Source organism: Herpailurus yagouaroundi, unplaced genomic scaffold, assembly GCF_014898765.1.
Source record: "Herpailurus yagouaroundi ecotype Mexico unplaced genomic scaffold, PumYag 162, whole genome shotgun sequence".
Lineage (NCBI taxonomy): Eukaryota > Metazoa > Chordata > Mammalia > Carnivora > Felidae > Herpailurus > Herpailurus yagouaroundi.
Genome location: NW_024412403.1, coordinates 67,273,515 through 67,290,398, shown reverse-complemented (window position 1 = coordinate 67,290,398; position 16,884 = coordinate 67,273,515). Strand labels below are relative to the sequence as shown.

The following is a 16,884-nucleotide window of genomic DNA, read 5'->3' as shown; positions in this document are numbered from 1 at the left end:
TTCTGTCCTGCTAAATAGAAAAGCAAAAATATCAGATTAAGGGAAAATAAGGCTCTAAGAAACAAAAAGAATGCAGGGATAAGGTTATATTATAAAATCATAGGAGAAAATCATTTGCTTAAGACTCCAGAGGGTACATATCCCAGACCTATCACAATGTAGACAATTCATGTAAAAGTCCAGTAGGCGGATGTTATGAGATTCACCTTCATCTTCCCTGATTTAGATGACACTATCACCAATTTGTTGGCAAATGTTTTCCATTTTGGGAACATTTATTTTATTATTTGAGTAAAACCTCAGAGAGATGATTCTGTAAGGGACAACAGGGTGACATAAAGAAACAGAAAATAAAGGGAAAAATTTATAAGGCTATTAGCACTTGAACTCTGCTTGCTTGAGACTTAACGTGATTATCTTTCTTGCCAACAGATTCCAGGCTTTCCTGATCGAAAAAGGTTTGGGGGAGGAACGTTAAAGAGCCTTCATTATGACTGAATTACACCCATCCTGGAAGAGTGAGCAAGCGGTGGCAGTTCTGCACAGCTTTCTTCTTGCTGTGTTGATTATTAATATTTCAGCCTTTTAACAGAATCATCCTAAAATGCCACCCTTCAGCCTCACCCTTTAATGGAAAGCTGAAAGGAAGTGACAGCGTGGGAGGTCCAAACTTTGTCCCCATTCTGTTCCTCACCTTTCTGTCCCTGTTTATAGATTATGTAAAAGCCTTGTGGAAATATGAGATGTTGTCAAAATGATGCAGTAAATGAGCAGTGACAGAGTGCTACAGAAAAAATTTACTCTTCCCAGAATTGGAAGGTTTTTTATAGGTCTGTAACTTTCCCACACTCCTTGCTGAAGGCTTAATTAAGTACTTCAAAAATGTATCTCTGTTGTTTTACCTTCTTGAGGGGAAAGGTTATGTTAACCAGCCCTGGGTTGTCCACCCCAAACAATCTCTGTCATTTTCAAAGAAGCAAAATGGTGTTATTTAATTGTCTCCACTCTCATCACACACAAGGATGCCTAATAATAGCAGCCCTTGTCTCCCTCTCCTCTCCTTTGCAAATGGTTCAGTGGCTAGAAGAGGCAGACTAATAGCTGGAGTTAAATATAAATAGATTAATAATACATAGAGAACAGCAGTACCAGCAAAGGAGAATTCTCCGAGAAATTGACAGCTCACTAAATCCTTCACTCTGGGTTACAGATGTCTGCACTGTCTTATTGTTTTCTATTTGGAAATAGGCAGGGTGAAATCTAAGACCTGTTCAAGGGCAGTAAGAGAGATTTACAGCCTCTACTGTTTTTATTTTTTTAAAGGAAAAGTCAACTCCTGAAATGTCTCTTAACTGTAGTCGGTAAACTAAGAATGTTATTTTCTGTGTCAACAATGTATTTATGGAGACAAGTAAAAATAAGTTCTACAGCAACACATTTACATGAATTATGGACTAGGATTCTTAGATTTCATAATCCAACATTTTGTGAGGGTGGTGGTGTATGTGCGCGTATGCATAATTGTTCATCGTTCCTTTTTTTACCCATCTTTTTTGCTTGTTTAATTCTCTCTGCCCTGGTTCTTCTTTAATATATAGACCTGGTTTCCAAAAACTGCAATTTGCTGCCTTATTCAGCACCACCTTTTTACCCATAACCGCTCTCTGGCTCCGAGGCAGGTCTTTGCAGTCCTGATTTTGCTCCATATTAGAAAAAAATAGTAAGTATACACTTTCAGCTCCTCATTTTAAAACTAGGCAAAAAACACTAAGTTCACTTTCTATTCCATTTTAATTAAATTTCAGAAGTACTTTGGAAATCAAGGTATGCTACCAGAAGATCTTAAAATAAGAAGGTTAGCCAGTGCTTTTAGAAAGGCAGTTGTAGGAATTTGGGGAAGGATTTTTAAAGCACTTTTGATCAGCTAGCATATTCTCCAGTCTGTCTTCATATCCTCAGCCATAAAACCGAGGCCTGATTTCTTTTTTGACACAAAGTAGAGCTATGCAAATCAGGATCTGTACGTGGAGTATGGCACAAGCAAGTTGTGACAGAGGCTGCACAAATGCATGCACAAAGATCCAACTAAAGCTCTTTGTAAACAATAAATTAAAAAAAAATTATACATACATTCTGAAAAAATAAAAGAATAATACAACGACACAGAAATGAAAATACATATAACCCTTTCCTTCTCTCCCCTTTCTTCCTCTTTCTTTCCCTTAATTAAAAAACCTCTCTCAATTTCTTTATTTTCTCCCTTGCTAAAAAATAAAAATAACCCATCACTGATGCCTTTCAGGGTCAGCCTTGAAAACTTAGCAGTACCCCTCAACTCCATTTCTTCTTGCTTGTGAGGCTTGACTGAATTATAGTTTTCTGAGAAAAAATAATTTTTAATAATCTAAGGTAAATTTGTTGCAAAGTATTAGTAGCAGCAAAACAAGGCTGTTTGCCAAGATGAATGTTATTAGCCAAAGTTCTTGAAAATGAATGTTTTGAAGAATAATTTTTGCTGGGATTTCCTGAGATCCGCTCATCAAAATTGCTTTTGGATAATCAACAAATGTAAATACCAAAATACTTCCTAAAGAGTATTAATTAAATCTTTAATTTTCTTGATGGAACAGGTAATTAGCAATAGAGGTTCTTTTGGGTTTTTTTTTCTGTTGTGATTTAGATGTCTAACCAATGTTGTTATTTATCATGGAGGCAACCAGACGTGAAGGCATACAGTTATTCATCTGTCGCTCAGGTGGCAGGGCCCTTCGTTGAAATCCAGCCCAAGATTTGGGTTGACCTCTCCACTTCTGTGCTCTGAAAAGAACTGCTGCTCCCAAAGGGGTTGATCCGTATCACTTTATCTTAGGTTCTCAGAAGTCCCTAAACTTGAGGCATCCATAACATAATCCGTGACAGTGCCTTGACACTGCTATTTTTCTGTCCATTCTGAAAATGGACTGCGTGGAACTGATGTGCTGGGCCATCAGACGGAGATGAAGAGCTCCTCACTGCTGCTATGACCAGAGCTTTTGAGTGTCCATTTCAATAGTATATGCCATAGCACCCAACCTAGGGAGGACCTTGTGTGGGTTTTTAATAAATGTTGTTCAATTGAAATTTTTAAAGCACAGGTAGCATCTATTTTAAGAAGTTTGAAGGTCTAACAGGATGTCTGCATTGATTTAATATCTGTTAAAATTCAGAGGAGGATACTGTTTGCAGGGAAGGAGGAGAAGGAAATAAAAAATCCATTCCTCTGTAGTCCCCAGACTGAGTGAAATCACTATGGTAGGAGAGGAAAGGTTCCAGGCAATCTAGCCCTAGGAGAACCGTGAGCCTCAAATATTCCACAGTATGTTTGCCTGATGCAAAATTGGAGCTGAAGCCTACCAGGGCTGCTCCATAGAGTAGGAAGGGGGTCCGACTTCCAGTTACTATTAGTACCTCCGTTTAAGGACTTAAAGCAGTGGCTTTCGGACTCGAGTGTGCATAAAAATCCTCTGAAGTGCTTAAAAATGCAGATTGGGATTTTATCAGCCCCCCTCTCCTTGCCCAATTCTATGTATATAGGATAGAGCCAGGATTTTGTATTTTTAACAGACAAACCAGGTGATTCTGCAGTGAGTGGCCTGGGATCCACACTCTGAGAAAGATAATAAACTCCTATCATAGAGAATATGCGGAATGTACTTAATGGCACCATTGTATAGTTCATCAAAGTTCATCTTGGGCTTCCTTAAATGATTTCGCCTTCATGAGCTGAGCCACTCTTCCCTCTCAAGGTGATACATGCCACAGCAATCATGACATGATTGTCCCATTCTCTATTGGCAAAACAGGAGATGTTTGTTTTTAATGAACTACTGTCATTTTTACTACCACCATGTTCTGCATTCCAGGTGTATTTATTTCTAATAAGATGCCTTGCCATCTCATACACGGTCCCTCACTTGTACCACATTTGTTTTCTCAGCTGGCTAATCACTAAGCCTTACCAAGGTCATCAGTAAGTATTGGTGAAGGATGAAACCCCTGCATTCCCACAGAGACATAAAATCTTGCTCAGTAGCAGCAAGTACATTTATCAATTCCATCTTTTTTTTTGGAGACCCTCTAACTGTAACTTCTCTAACTCCATCCTGGGGTGATTGCTCTCCAGACCTGTCACACCCCTTCACATTACCCTGTAACACTACCCCAGCTCCCAGGATGAAATGTTTGCCACTTTCTCGGTGTGGATCTGTGGTCTTCCAACTGGGATGGGTACACATGTCCCCTCCAAGAGGTGCATGGACACAGATAGTTTTAGGGGAATCATTTTCCAGGTCATCCATCTCCATTATGTATGTTAAAATTGTTCTTCTTGTGAATGCAGCTCAGTGCTAGTTCTTACTTCCCACCTGTGCTTTCTTTCTCAATTGTCCTTTTCCCACAGTGGAAAAGGAATATCTTGCTTATGTAGGAATGTGGTATATTGGCCCAGGGTGTAAATGTCTTAGGATGCCAATAAAAGGACAATTCTAAATATTAGTTTTATTTAAGGACTTTGTTCCACTCACAATTATTAAAAAAAAAAAAAAATGCAGACCTCTCAAGGAAGCGGTTCCTGAGTTCCTGAGAACACAGCGAAGAGAGTTTTGGTAAGAAATAGCCAAGGCTATGGCACATTTCTTCATGGCAAGTCTTCTTGCTTGGTCTATCAAAATATCAAAATAACATTTTTTGTGAAAAATAATTATACAGGCAAAGGAATATAAAATTAACATTTATTTTCTCAACCCTTTCTAAGTAAAATGAGTTAGAAAAGGCACATCTAAGTGAAAAGGTAACATTTAATTAAAGTCATTGATTCCAATAGCTGGGTAACCAAGCCTTTTCCAATCAGATTCCCAATTATTTCCTTGCAAAAAAATTAAAGGAGAACCTGAGTTGTTGATAGGTTACTAAAAATGATGTTTATGATAGATTGCTATGTGATTTTTGATATTTGATTCAGAAGGAGAAGTGAGGTAATAAAATTCCTTCCATTCATATCTACTTATCTATGTGAATGAATTTTCTTAACATGTCTTAAAACCAAAAAGTAAGATTAAATGATGTTGAATCATGTCTTATTCTGGAAATAAGAACTATACATGAGAATTACTAATTCGTGGATATGCGAACTAATGGGGGAGGCATCCACTTATTAAAAGAAGCATTTCTGGAAAGACTTTACCTTTTATATTTAATATTTATCAAAATATCCAGTATGTATGGATTACTGTCCTAGAGAAGAATCTTTCCAGTCTGCTATCTGGAGGGTGAAACGTTTCCTGATAGCATTCTCAGGAAGTGCAGTGGAAGAAGGAGGCTGGAGGTTTCATCACTTACCTACACGTGGTTTTGGTCCTACTCCACAATCTGGTGGTGTGAATCTGGAACTCCTCTGACTTTTCTTCTGAAGCTTCTGCAGAGGGTAAACCTAATTTCTACTAGAATCTGGGAGAAGCAGATACCTGCTGTCTCCACTTCCTGGTCCTTTTCAAATTCTCCCCCTCACGCATTCCCTGTATTGTTTCACCGAATCTATCCTCCTCTACTGGTTTTTAGCATCTTTGTTCTTGTTGCTCACAACTTTGACAGCGTGACTCTGTTCTGATCCAGTGTGTGTTTGCCTTGTCCCTACACAAACTTCTCCCTCCACTGGGTGTCTTTTTGACACCTGCCCAGATGGCATCCCTCAATCCCTCTTCAGATGTCTGCCAAACTTTCCCTTCCCGGTCTTCCCTCACTAGACCCCTCCACTCTGCCCTAAACACAGCTCTTTGAATGCACTGCCCTTCCACTTTTCTGTGTTTGCACACACTCTTTCCTCTGCTCAATGCCCTATCCAACTCATCCTGTGAAGCTTGGCTCAGTTATCGCCTCCTTTGGGAAGCCTTCCCTGCCCTCCTGCTCAGGACTAGGTGCCCTTCAATCCCTCCTGTAGCACCCTGGGCTCGTCTCTGTCACAGCAGATACGGTTCTCTGTTGTTATAGCCTGTTTATTTCAGCATTCTCCAGTATGCTGCACTAGTAGAGAACAGGACTGAGTTAGTCATCTTTGTATCTCCTACATCTCACACAGTCTGGCACATAGGAGGTCCTCAATAATTGTAAGATAAAGAAATGAGTGTGTGATTACATTAATTAAAGTGGAAAACCATCAGACCTCAAATCAGAGCTGTTGCTGAGTTTAATTTATTCTCCTATCCCTTGTGTGTATAAAGCACAGTGCCTGGCACATAGTTATACAAAGCAAATACTTGTTTTATGGAATCACGTTTATAAAAACAAAAAAGAAATACAGTTAAGTCAGGAGAAATCCATAAAGTTTGGTTAAAGGTTATTCAATTTCAAATATTTTCAAGTTCCTGAAAGTAATTTTCGTCCAGTCAAGGATCTGTGACCACTTTCTTACTCTTTCAGAAATCTCCTACACCCTAGGAAAGAGTTTAAACACTTCTTGAATTTGCCTTCAAAGCTGATTCAATGGAAAGAACGTAGGAAGCCTATGGAAAAATAAAGCAGTAAAGCTTTTCCCTTGTCTTTTATTGACTCCCATTCATTTTTTCCCTCTAACCACCAAAGACTCACATCCAGGATAGATAGATTGAAGACAAAATACTCATAAACTCAGATGTAAGAAATATTTTTTCTGGAATTCATTTTTGATTTTGAGTCTGCATACTGCAGGAGTAACAAAAACTTAGCCTCAGTAAAACCAGGGCCTCCCCCAACACATACCACTTCCTCCAGGGTTTGTATATACATTCCAGGGAAGCAAGCTTACGTAATACCACAGTGTCATCTGTCTATGCTGACATATGCTGAGATGTCCTATAACTGTCTGGAACTCAGGCATCAATCCACACAGGTTGGTTTGCTACCAACCTGTCATTTTTTTCTGGCCCTCTCTGTGCTAACACCTCGTACACAGGCAAATCATCTGCCGCTACTGCAGTATGTTGGAACCTGGGGACCTCTGGCGGTAACTTAGACCCATTTAATATAGAGCAGAGGGTCTAAGCTGATGGCCCATGACCTTTCCAAATCTGCGTGTATGTTTTTTATATCAGTGTATCAGTTATCTCACCAAACCACCCCATTAAATACCATAAAATACACCATTCCATTTGCCCACAATTCTGTGAGTCAGCAATTTGGACTAGGTCTTGCTGGGGGTTCTTCTGCCATTTTCACCTGGGATCATTCATGTGTCTCCAGTTATATGACAACCAGACTGCATCTTTCAACATGTCCGGCAGTTGGTGCTGGACTAACTTCTCTCTTCATGTGGTTCCTCATTCTCAAGGAGATTGGCCCAGCTTCTCTGCATGGTAATTTCAAGTAGTAAGAAATGGACAAATCCTAAGGCACAAGCACTATTCACGCCCCTGCTTGTGTTGTGCTTGCTATTAACAAAAGTAAGATTCAAGGAGGTAAGAAAAAGACTACATCTCTTTATGTGAAGAGCAGCAAAGTCCAACATTACAAAAGAGCATGCATACAAGGATGGGAGAAAATTATGGACATTTTTGCAATCTACCACAATGGTTTTATCTAGTCATTCATTCATTCATTCATTCGTGTGTTTGTTCTAGTTTCCAGTGTTTAAAAATTGGAGCTTCATTTAGAAGTCTTATCTTGAAATACCACCTAGCCTACATTTCCTGCCTGGTCTGTTGCACGTAAGTTTGTGATGATAAAGCCTAGTTTACAAGACTGTTCTTGTGAAATTAAATGAGATAATTTCTATGGAAAAACCTGGCATGAACAGGCACTCGATATATAGTTTCTTTCTTCCTGAGTACAATTAGCCACAAAGTGGATATCTAACCATGGCTAAGGAGAATAGCCAAGATGAAGGGCAAGGGAGTCATGGAAAAGGTGGCTGGAAAGTAATTTCTTGGTCCGCTTTTAGAAGGATAAAGGTATTAGAAAACAAGATTTTTAAAGAATTTATTTTATTTTATTTTATTTTATTTTATTTTTTGAGTTGGTAAAGGTTTTATTTTCTTTTTAAGATGGTAAAAGTTTTAAATTGAATTTGGAATATTTTTATTTTTTTTTATTTTTTTTTATATATGAAATTTATTGTCAAATTGGTTTCCATACAACACCCAGTGCTCATCCCAAAAGGTGCCCTCCTCAATACCCATCACCCACCGTCTCCTCCCTCCCACCCCCCATCAACCCTTAGTTTGTTCTCAGTTCTCATGGGGGAGGGGAAGAAAAAAAAAAAAAAAAGAGGTTAGAGTGGGAGAGAGCCAAAGCATAAGAATTTATTTTAAACAACCACTAAATATATTTAAGAAATGAAAGGAACAATAGCAAACATCTCCGTTTGCTTTAAGTGAAGCACTTCAGACTCTGGACAGTTCACCCAGCTCATCCCTTGGAGGCACCTCTGGACAGCTGTCCAGACTCAGTCCCTGTTTCAAGCAGCTGTGTGTAAACACCTGTGCCAGAGCACAATTCATTTTGTCACTGCCCAGCAGAGAATGAATACCCTGCCCTGTTCCTTCCAGGCCTGAGTCAGGACTGAGAGAAGCCTCTGCCGCACACAGCATGCCTTAACTACCACGGTTCCTTTCCCAGAGAGCTTTCCATTCTCTGTCTTCAGTAATAAGCCTCCTTCTTTTCACTGGGACACATAATTGGCTAATCTTTACCTCGGCTGGAGAGGAGATAGGCTCTGCAAACTCTTCCAGAAACAGCCTAGATTTAGTGAAAACCAAAGACAATTGCATAAGCAGTTTGAAAACAAGCATGCTGGACTTTCTCCCTAGTTGATCAGTTAGGCAATTTTTGTGGCTAGTTTGAGCCGCCTGCTAACCAGTGAGCACGGTGAAGTGGTGGGAATAACATTCAGAGGGTGGATTGGAGGAGAAACAGAAGCATTTTAGCTTCATACCCTCTCTGGGCCTGTGTTTCCTGAAGTCATCACACCTGCAGCAGAGGGAAAATGGCCGAGTTGAAGGTAAGAGACTATCTGCCAAGTTTGCTGTGGCTTCTTCAGCCAGAATTTACAGAAGCTTCTGAGAACCCCAGAGTGTCGGAGTCAGGAAGGACCTAGAAAGGCCATGTTCTAAACCCCAGTGTTCAGAGGTTTTGCCATGGTGTCCACAGGCATGGCTGGAGCTGGGGGTGTTGATGGAAAGGTGGTAAAGAAAAGAGATGAAGCCTTCATTGTCCATCTTTTGCCTTTGTTCATTTCAAATATTGTCTTGGGAATCTGTAGACATCATAAGGGCTCCCCGCCCCACCCCACCCCCCCAACGACCATGGGCAGACATATATCTCACTGCCTGCTTCCCAGCCCCTACTCCCTGATATCTTCCTGTTGCTACAGCTTCCTGGACTGCCTCCATGCAACCAATTAGATCTGCCGTATCTATTCAGTTATTTTGAGGATCCACAATTGGCCCTTGGCCAATAGAAGCCCTAGCAATTCCTCTAGGAAGTAATTCCTTTTTATTATTTAATGTGCAATTGAAAAATATGTGTGGGTTATGTGCTATTAATGAATTAACTCATATTGTAATCCTCAAAATAGATCTGAGATGTAGGCGCTCTTGTTTCTATTTAACCAAAAAGGAAAAGAAAGTTTGGAGAGATTAAGTGACTTGCCCAAGGTCACTGCTTATAGGTGACAGACTAGATCAGAACCTGGTTTGTCAGAATCCAAATCCCAAGTTCCAAAAGGATATTTAGTGACATCTACTGGACCGTGTGCCTTAAGTCCAGGGAAGGGGACTGTTTTCCCAGTGTCTAAAACCACACCTAGTGTCCAGCCTGGGCTATATCAGTGCCCAACACATGCATGTGGAACTGAGGAGAACTTTCCAGAACTTGACTCAAGTCAGGTGAGCCACACTCCGGGCTTCTTTCAGGAATGCAGAATTTGAACACTTTCCTAATGCCCTTCAACTGATGCTGAGTTTGAAGAATCAAACATCGCCCCAGTTGATAGGGATCCTGAAAACACACAACACTGAAGCAAACGTTTGTTTCTTTACCTTCATGTGTGACCAAGAGTCGGAAATGCTGAGAAAGAACTCTCTTTCATTCAGCAAATATTATGTGTTAGTACTGATGCCACAGGTTGATACTGTAAAGGAACCGAGTCTGGGCTAGGTGGGGTCAAGAGAAACTTCTTGAAGAAGGCTGTTCCTCAGCTGACTCATAAGAGAGAAGTAGAAATTGGCTAAATGAAAAGAGGTGGGGGGCAGAGAAAAAACAAGTGCAAAGGCACGGCATACACAGACAGTCCAGCATATTCTGGGAGCCAAGAGAGTTTCAGCTAAATTTGAGCTGCTGCAGGGACAGCCAAGTTGACATACCCAGGAGGCAGTGGGATGTATGGATCTGGATCTCAGGGGAGGGGGTAGGACCAGGTTAATAGATACAGGAGGTCATCCTATCAATGGTGGCAGCTGAAGTTCTGGGAAAGGGAGAGTGCATAAGAATTTTGTTTCCTGATGAAAATCCTATGGGAGAGTTCAGCAGGGGCTGGAAACATCCTTACCATTTATAAATAAATTATATCTAAAATCCTATCCTGCTGAAATTTTTAGCAACTTATTATGCACAGCACCAGCAGACCAATGTAAATTGCATGCTGGTCTTTGTTCTCAATTTCAAAGGCTTTCTTCCCTGCCTGCTGTCTAATCTGCACGAGCAAAGGTTAGCTCTAGAGATCAGGAATCCAAACACAGAAAACCAGATTGCATCATTCTAATCAATAAACATTACATAAGTTAAAAAATATACTTCTCAGCTTTTATGTCTTCATTTTAACGGATATATCAACACAAAGCCTAAAAGAAATCACATTTATGTAAAAGCAGCACAACTGGGGGAAGAAAATTCAAAAGAGAAAATAATAAGGTTAAATTTCAAACAGACTATTCCACATTCTTAAGTCCCTTCACTTCTACAAGTCTTGATTTCCTAATTTCTAAAATGAAGAGCTGTTCAATATCCAGATTTTGGGCCCCACTACCATATATTTTCATTCACTAGGTCTGGGTGTGTGTTTGATAAATTTCTGGAGGTGATTCTAATGATTAGCCAGAGATGGGTCCCACTAATATTGCGATTGTATTTGTTTCCTGTTTCTGTTGTAACAAATTACCACAAATTTAGTGGCTTAAAACCGCACATATTTATTCTCCTACAGTTATGGAAGTCAGAACTGTGAAATCAGTTTCCCAGGGCTAAACTCAAGCTTCCCCAAGCTGCCTGCATTCTGTGATTGAGTCTCCATCTTCAAAGCATATCACTCCAGCCTCTGCCTGTCACTGCACTGCCTTTTCCTCTTCTGTAGCTGTATATCCCTCCACCTCCCTGTACTAAGGCACTTGTGATTACATTTGGGGCGCACCCAAATCATCCAGGATGATCCCTCATCTCAAGATTCGTACTTCACTCACATCCTCAAAGTCTCTTTGAGTGTAGGAAGTTCCCAGGGATTCAGACATGGATATCATTGAAGGTCATTATTCAGCTCTACCACAATAACCTGCAAGTTCCCAACAATCTCTGTTCTCTGTTCCCAGCACAGTTCATTAGAAATACTGGACTCTTGCCACAGGAACAAGATAGCTATCGTTCCATCTCCACCCTGACTTCTCTCTCCTTCCTTTATGCTCAGTGAAAGGCAGTGAGGTGCACCATCTGCCCGTCCCATCAGGGCATTATCCAGAATCAGAGTTGGGAGAAAGCACCTCATAAGCCTACTCTGACACAGAGTACGTCCCAGGGACCAGGCGAGGATTAAAAAGCGGTAAGGTAGGCAGCTGCCAGACAACTGAAGTTATATGGAGCTCGCTAATTTGTTCTTTTGTTTAGAAAGGATTCATATCATTCTCTTGGAGAAAAGTGAGATCATTTTTTTATGTTGGATCAAGTTATTCAGAAATCTGGACTGAAGAAAACATACAAACTCACTTGCTTAATGTTAGATTTTCTCTTCTTCTTGCATAAGGAATGTTTGTACATAGTCACTGAACCAGCTGGAGTTGCACACTTGGATTTTCACAGCTGATATAAGCAGAGTTCAGATTCTGCCCTTGATCTCAGAAGCTTGGGAAAGCACCTGCTGAATACTGCTTCCTCAAGTCAAATACCTTCGGCCGTAAGGGACATGGCATTTGAAAGCTCTAATAAACTCATCTGTAAATTCTTCTCTCCGAGGATTAGGAAAACCAACTGACTGGAGAGTGAGTCAGCATTTTCCGCCTCCTCGTCAGCCAATGCACCACAGCTAAGATGCAGAAACAGGCTCAGAACTCACACCTCTCTCAGAGCTGGGTGGCTCCCTTCCAAACCACCAGCTGTTCTTTCTACTTTCTTTTCTATTTTTTAAAGCAGTCAGAAGCAAATGCTTCAGAACTACATATACTAAGTCTCTTTTCCCTTGTGCCAAAAATACATAGAACCCTGGACTCTGTTCTGAGACCAGCAGTGGCAAAGAATGGGGAAGGTTAATAAGTAAACCCGCCCATGACTGGAGAAGGTTCAGCTGTATGCCTCAATACTTAAGACTCCCCGGCCTCTCTTGCAGAGAGAAACAATGTGGCAGTTGAACAAAGAAAGTAAGGGCGCCGTCATGCTCAATGGCTTGCTTCAGTCACAGATTGGTCTAAAATTCCATTCCACAGAATTGAAGATAATTTGGGGTCATTACCATTTCTCAGCAACTCCAATTCATTCCTGTTGACAGTGAGCGTGAGGCCCATTCTGAGAGAAGAAAATTGTACTCAGTGGAGAGTCGCAATGCTCTACCATTTCCCCAAAGAAATCAGTCCAAACTGCATGTCGCTGCAGTTAACCTATCTGTGTATAATATAACTCAGTGTTTTTAGTGCTGATAGATTTTCCAAAGTACAAAAAAAAAAAAAAAAAAAAATTGTGTCTGGAGGCAAAAAGAATAATTTCGCTTCCATTGCTTTCTAGGTCATAACATTTCACATTTGATATTCCTTCCAAATATAGCAGTTATTGGCCTGATCGTTGCTCACACATCCAGGCATATTGCATTCAGCTCATCCGTCTCCATGCTGCTGAGAACTCTGGAGGGCTCACCCTCCACCCACTAGCATCCTTCTTATATCTTTTAAAGACATGTGCTCAGATGGTGGCATTTCACTCAGAGAGCAAGGCTGCACTTTCATTATCCAGAGCTAAAATTAAGTCCGTTTATTAGGATCAACTATGGGCAGAAAATAGCCATTTTAAATATTTGAGTTAGAGAAAAGGGGGTTCTAACCCCACCTACAGCAGCATACATACACTCAGAATAGGCTGTAAGTGAAAGGCTAAATCAAACAATAGGTATCTATTGAGTACCCTCTGGTAAATCAGGCACAGGGCACATCCAGGCGAACAAGACTGCTACAGATTTCTTGGGGCTTACCAACTTGCAGAGAAGCCAGACAGTGAACAAGAGCTCACAGGTATGCTAAGTGCTGTAAGAATAAATTTCAGGGGCTCCCATACTTTACTTTGTTGAGAAAGTCTTTAACTTTTTTCCCCTCTAGGTGTAAAGGAAACAGCCGGCAATCAAATAGACTCCATTGTACCACTGTGGACAGACTCTGGTCTGGCACTTGTGAAAGCCACCCATATCTCCAGATTTTGTTTCCATGTATCCACAAAAATACAAATATGTACACAAGTGTTCCATAGATGAATCAGAAAATATAGGCTTCTGCCTCTCAGCAAGGCTAGTTTGGAGATCTTTCCCTCAAGCGTTCTGCTGTAGACTGGATCCACATGCCTATTTTTAGTTGCTTGTTTCAGAGCATGGAGGGGAATGGAGCTCCACACACAGGGAGGTTGCAGTCTAGGCCCAGGAAGATCCTACTAATCTGGAGTTGAGGTGATGCCTAGTTATCTCCTTTCTCCAGAACTCCCTGGGGGAAAGATAATTAAAGAACCTGGTCTTGGGGTGGAATAATTAAGAACAAACCCACAAATCAACTAAGTATAGCTAAGGGTGGAAAGTCTATGCAATATTCAGGAGTCTTCTCCCAATTAATTGGTGGTCTTTTTTTTTAATTAAAAAAAATTTTTTAATGTTTATTTTATTTTTGACAGAGAGACAGAGAGACAGAGAGACAGAGCATGAGTGGGGGGAGGGGCAGAGAGAGAGGGACACACAGAATCTGAAATAGGCTCCAGGCTCTGAGCTGTCAGCACAGAGCCTGACGCGGAGCTCAAACTCACAGACCTTGAGATCATGACCTGAGCCAAAGTCGGACGCTTCGCCAACTGAGCCACCCAGAAGCCCCTAATTGGTGGTCTTTACAATTCACACAGAGCATATTTTCTTTCCTAGATGGTCCACATGCCAAGACATAGCAAACATATTACATATGGAACATCATACACAAACACATGTCCTTATAGAAATTCTTACCTTACCTTCATTAGACTATCAATGTTGTGAAATGCTCTTTAAATACTTTAATGACAGCCTTCGTATCTTTGTCATATGCAGTACATTTCTGGATTCGGGAATGAATGTGCCTCAGAGGACCCTCGCTGCCCAGGTGCTCTGCCAGAAGGACAGGTATGGATGAATAGAATATCAGCTTAGAGAGCTCTGATTTGTAGGAATGAATAACCAGCCCTCAGGCCAAAGTGCATCGACTCACCATTGTTCCTGGGAACTGTCTAGGAGTTTCACAACTCATTAAGATACTTGGGATACATGGGGCGCCTGGGTGGCGCAGTCGGTTAAGCGTCCGACTTCAGCCAGGTCACGATCTCGCGGTCCGTGAGTTCGTGAGTCCGTGAGTTCGAGCCCCGCGTCGGGCTCTGGGCTGACGGCTCAGAGCCTGGAGCCTGTTTCCGATTCTGTGTCTCCCTCTCTCTCTGCCCCTCCCCCGTTCATGCTCTGTCTCTCTCTGTCCCAAAAAATAAATAAATGTTGGGGCGCCTGGGTGGCGCAGTCGGTTAAGCGTCCGACTTCAGCCAGGTCACGATCTCGCGGTCCGTGAGTTCGAGCCCCGCGTCGGGCTCTGGGCTGATGGCTCAGAGCCTGGAGCCTGTTTCTGGTTCTGTGTCTCCCTCTCTCTCTCTGCCCCTCCCCTGTTCATGCTCTGTCTCTCTCTGTCCCCAAAATAAATAAACGTTGAAAAAAAAAATTTAAAAAAAAAATAAATAAATGTTGAAAAAAAATTAAAAAAAAAAAAAGATACTTGGGATACACAACAATGCCAATACAAAGATTAAAGTGGGATGGTGGTTACCTACGGCAAAGCACGCAATCTGAAATAGCAAGACTAACTGTAAGACTTTCAGGAGGATCCCCTAGGCTCAAGGTTAAGAGGACTTCCTTATAGTTCTCTTAAATGGCATGAGTTATGACAATGATGAGAAAATAATAAGTCCTAAAAATGGATCCACAAAGATGTTTACACTAGTGTTGGTTACAATAACAAAAGTATGGCATACAAAATATTTTCAAAAATTTTAAAGAATATTTTATGGCATGAAAAAATTGCTCATGATATAGTGTTTCTTCCACCAAAAAAAAATTCGTGATCGTTATAGGACTACACACATCATCCATCATTGGATCCTTATTTTGGAGGATAAGAATGGAAGGAAATGTACCAGTGTGACAACATTGGGTTATTTCTGGATGGTGAGATCATGGGTTATATTTTATAAATGTTCTGTATTACACATGTATTGCTTTTCTAAACACGAGGAAAGTCACCTAAACAGTTGTTACAAAAAGTATATATGGGTTGAAGGTGGTCTTGTGCAGTGGACCAGAGCATCCTCATCCAGGACAGAATTCCCCCACTGAATTGTTTGCAGGAAGGTGAGATGCTTTTCTGATTGGAGTGATGTTGTTTATTGCCTCCTTTGTTTTAGAACAATCCTCAAGTCTGCCCTTATAACCTGTATGCTGAGCAGCTCTCAGGATCGGCTTTCACTTGTCCACGGAGCACAAATAAGAGAAGGTACAGGATTAGATTAATTCTGACCTGAAGGCTGTGGGATTTATGACTAGTACTTAGTGCTGGCTCCTACATCTGGGCCATCGCTTCCCAGGGCTGCCGAAGATTCTGCTTTTCACAGGCTGTACTCTGGGTAATTGTGAGGGGAGGGCTTGTCTCCAGCTAGGATCAAGTCACTGGTGGAAAAAAGTAAGGAAGCAGCTGCACAGAGTCTTGGAAAACACACATGTCCAGCTCCATTTACAAATTATCACTTGTCTCCAAAGGAAAATGTCCCCAGTAGGTGCATGGGTGGCTAAGTTAGTTGAGCATACGACTTTGGCTCAGGTCATGATCTCGCGGTTCACGGGTTCAAACCCCGCATCAGGCTCTGTGCTGACAGTTCAGAGCCTGGAGCCTGCTTCAGATTCTGTGTCTCCTTCTTTTTGTGCCCCTCCCCCACTCATGCGCGCGCGCGCGCGCGCTCTCTCTCTCTCTCAAAAATAAGTAAACTAAAAAAAAATTTTTTTAAAGAAAAGAAAATGTCCCCAGTAAATTGGCCTTCCCCAAAGGGTTGTCCAGTTGAATTTTCAATTTTGATTTGTTTGTTTGTTTGTTTGTTTGTTTGTTTTTAAATAATGAGTAACTCAAAATTACAGATTCAGTGTAATATCTTCTTCAGCTGACTAGAAATATTATTTCTTTGCATGAAAATATTGGATAAGTAACCTTGGGCAGTTGAAAGGTCATCTATTATGGCCTCTTGTGGTTTGAATTAATAAGGTTTTTACTCTTTGGAATTTGCCTTTGATGGAAACCAGCACATTCATTAGCAAAATGTGTCATGTTGCATGCTTCCTCTAATCCCACAAGCCAGGTCAATGAACTCACTCCCTTG

General features: G+C 41.1%; 2 protein-coding genes across 2 annotated transcripts in view; both read left to right on the top strand.

Moving 5' to 3' along the window:
* The window catches only part of RABL3 (RAB, member of RAS oncogene family like 3), a 38,266-nt gene extending 33,232 nt beyond the window's left edge, over positions 1-5,034 (top strand). Inside the window, exon 8 of the mRNA XM_040484625.1 lies at positions 433-5,034. Coding sequence (XP_040340559.1) covers positions 433-498 — 66 coding nt within the window. The 3' untranslated portion in view covers positions 499-5,034. The remainder of the gene's footprint in view (positions 1-432) is intronic.
* A 3,732-nt stretch (positions 5,035-8,766) lies between these two features.
* HGD (homogentisate 1,2-dioxygenase) overlaps positions 8,767-16,884 on the top strand; it is a 48,677-nt gene continuing 40,559 nt past the window's right edge. The window contains exons 1-3 of the mRNA XM_040484615.1: positions 8,767-9,007; positions 14,534-14,605; positions 15,922-16,010. Of these exons, the coding sequence (XP_040340549.1) occupies positions 8,993-9,007; positions 14,534-14,605; positions 15,922-16,010 (176 nt within the window). The 5' untranslated portion in view covers positions 8,767-8,992. The remainder of the gene's footprint in view (positions 9,008-14,533; positions 14,606-15,921; positions 16,011-16,884) is intronic.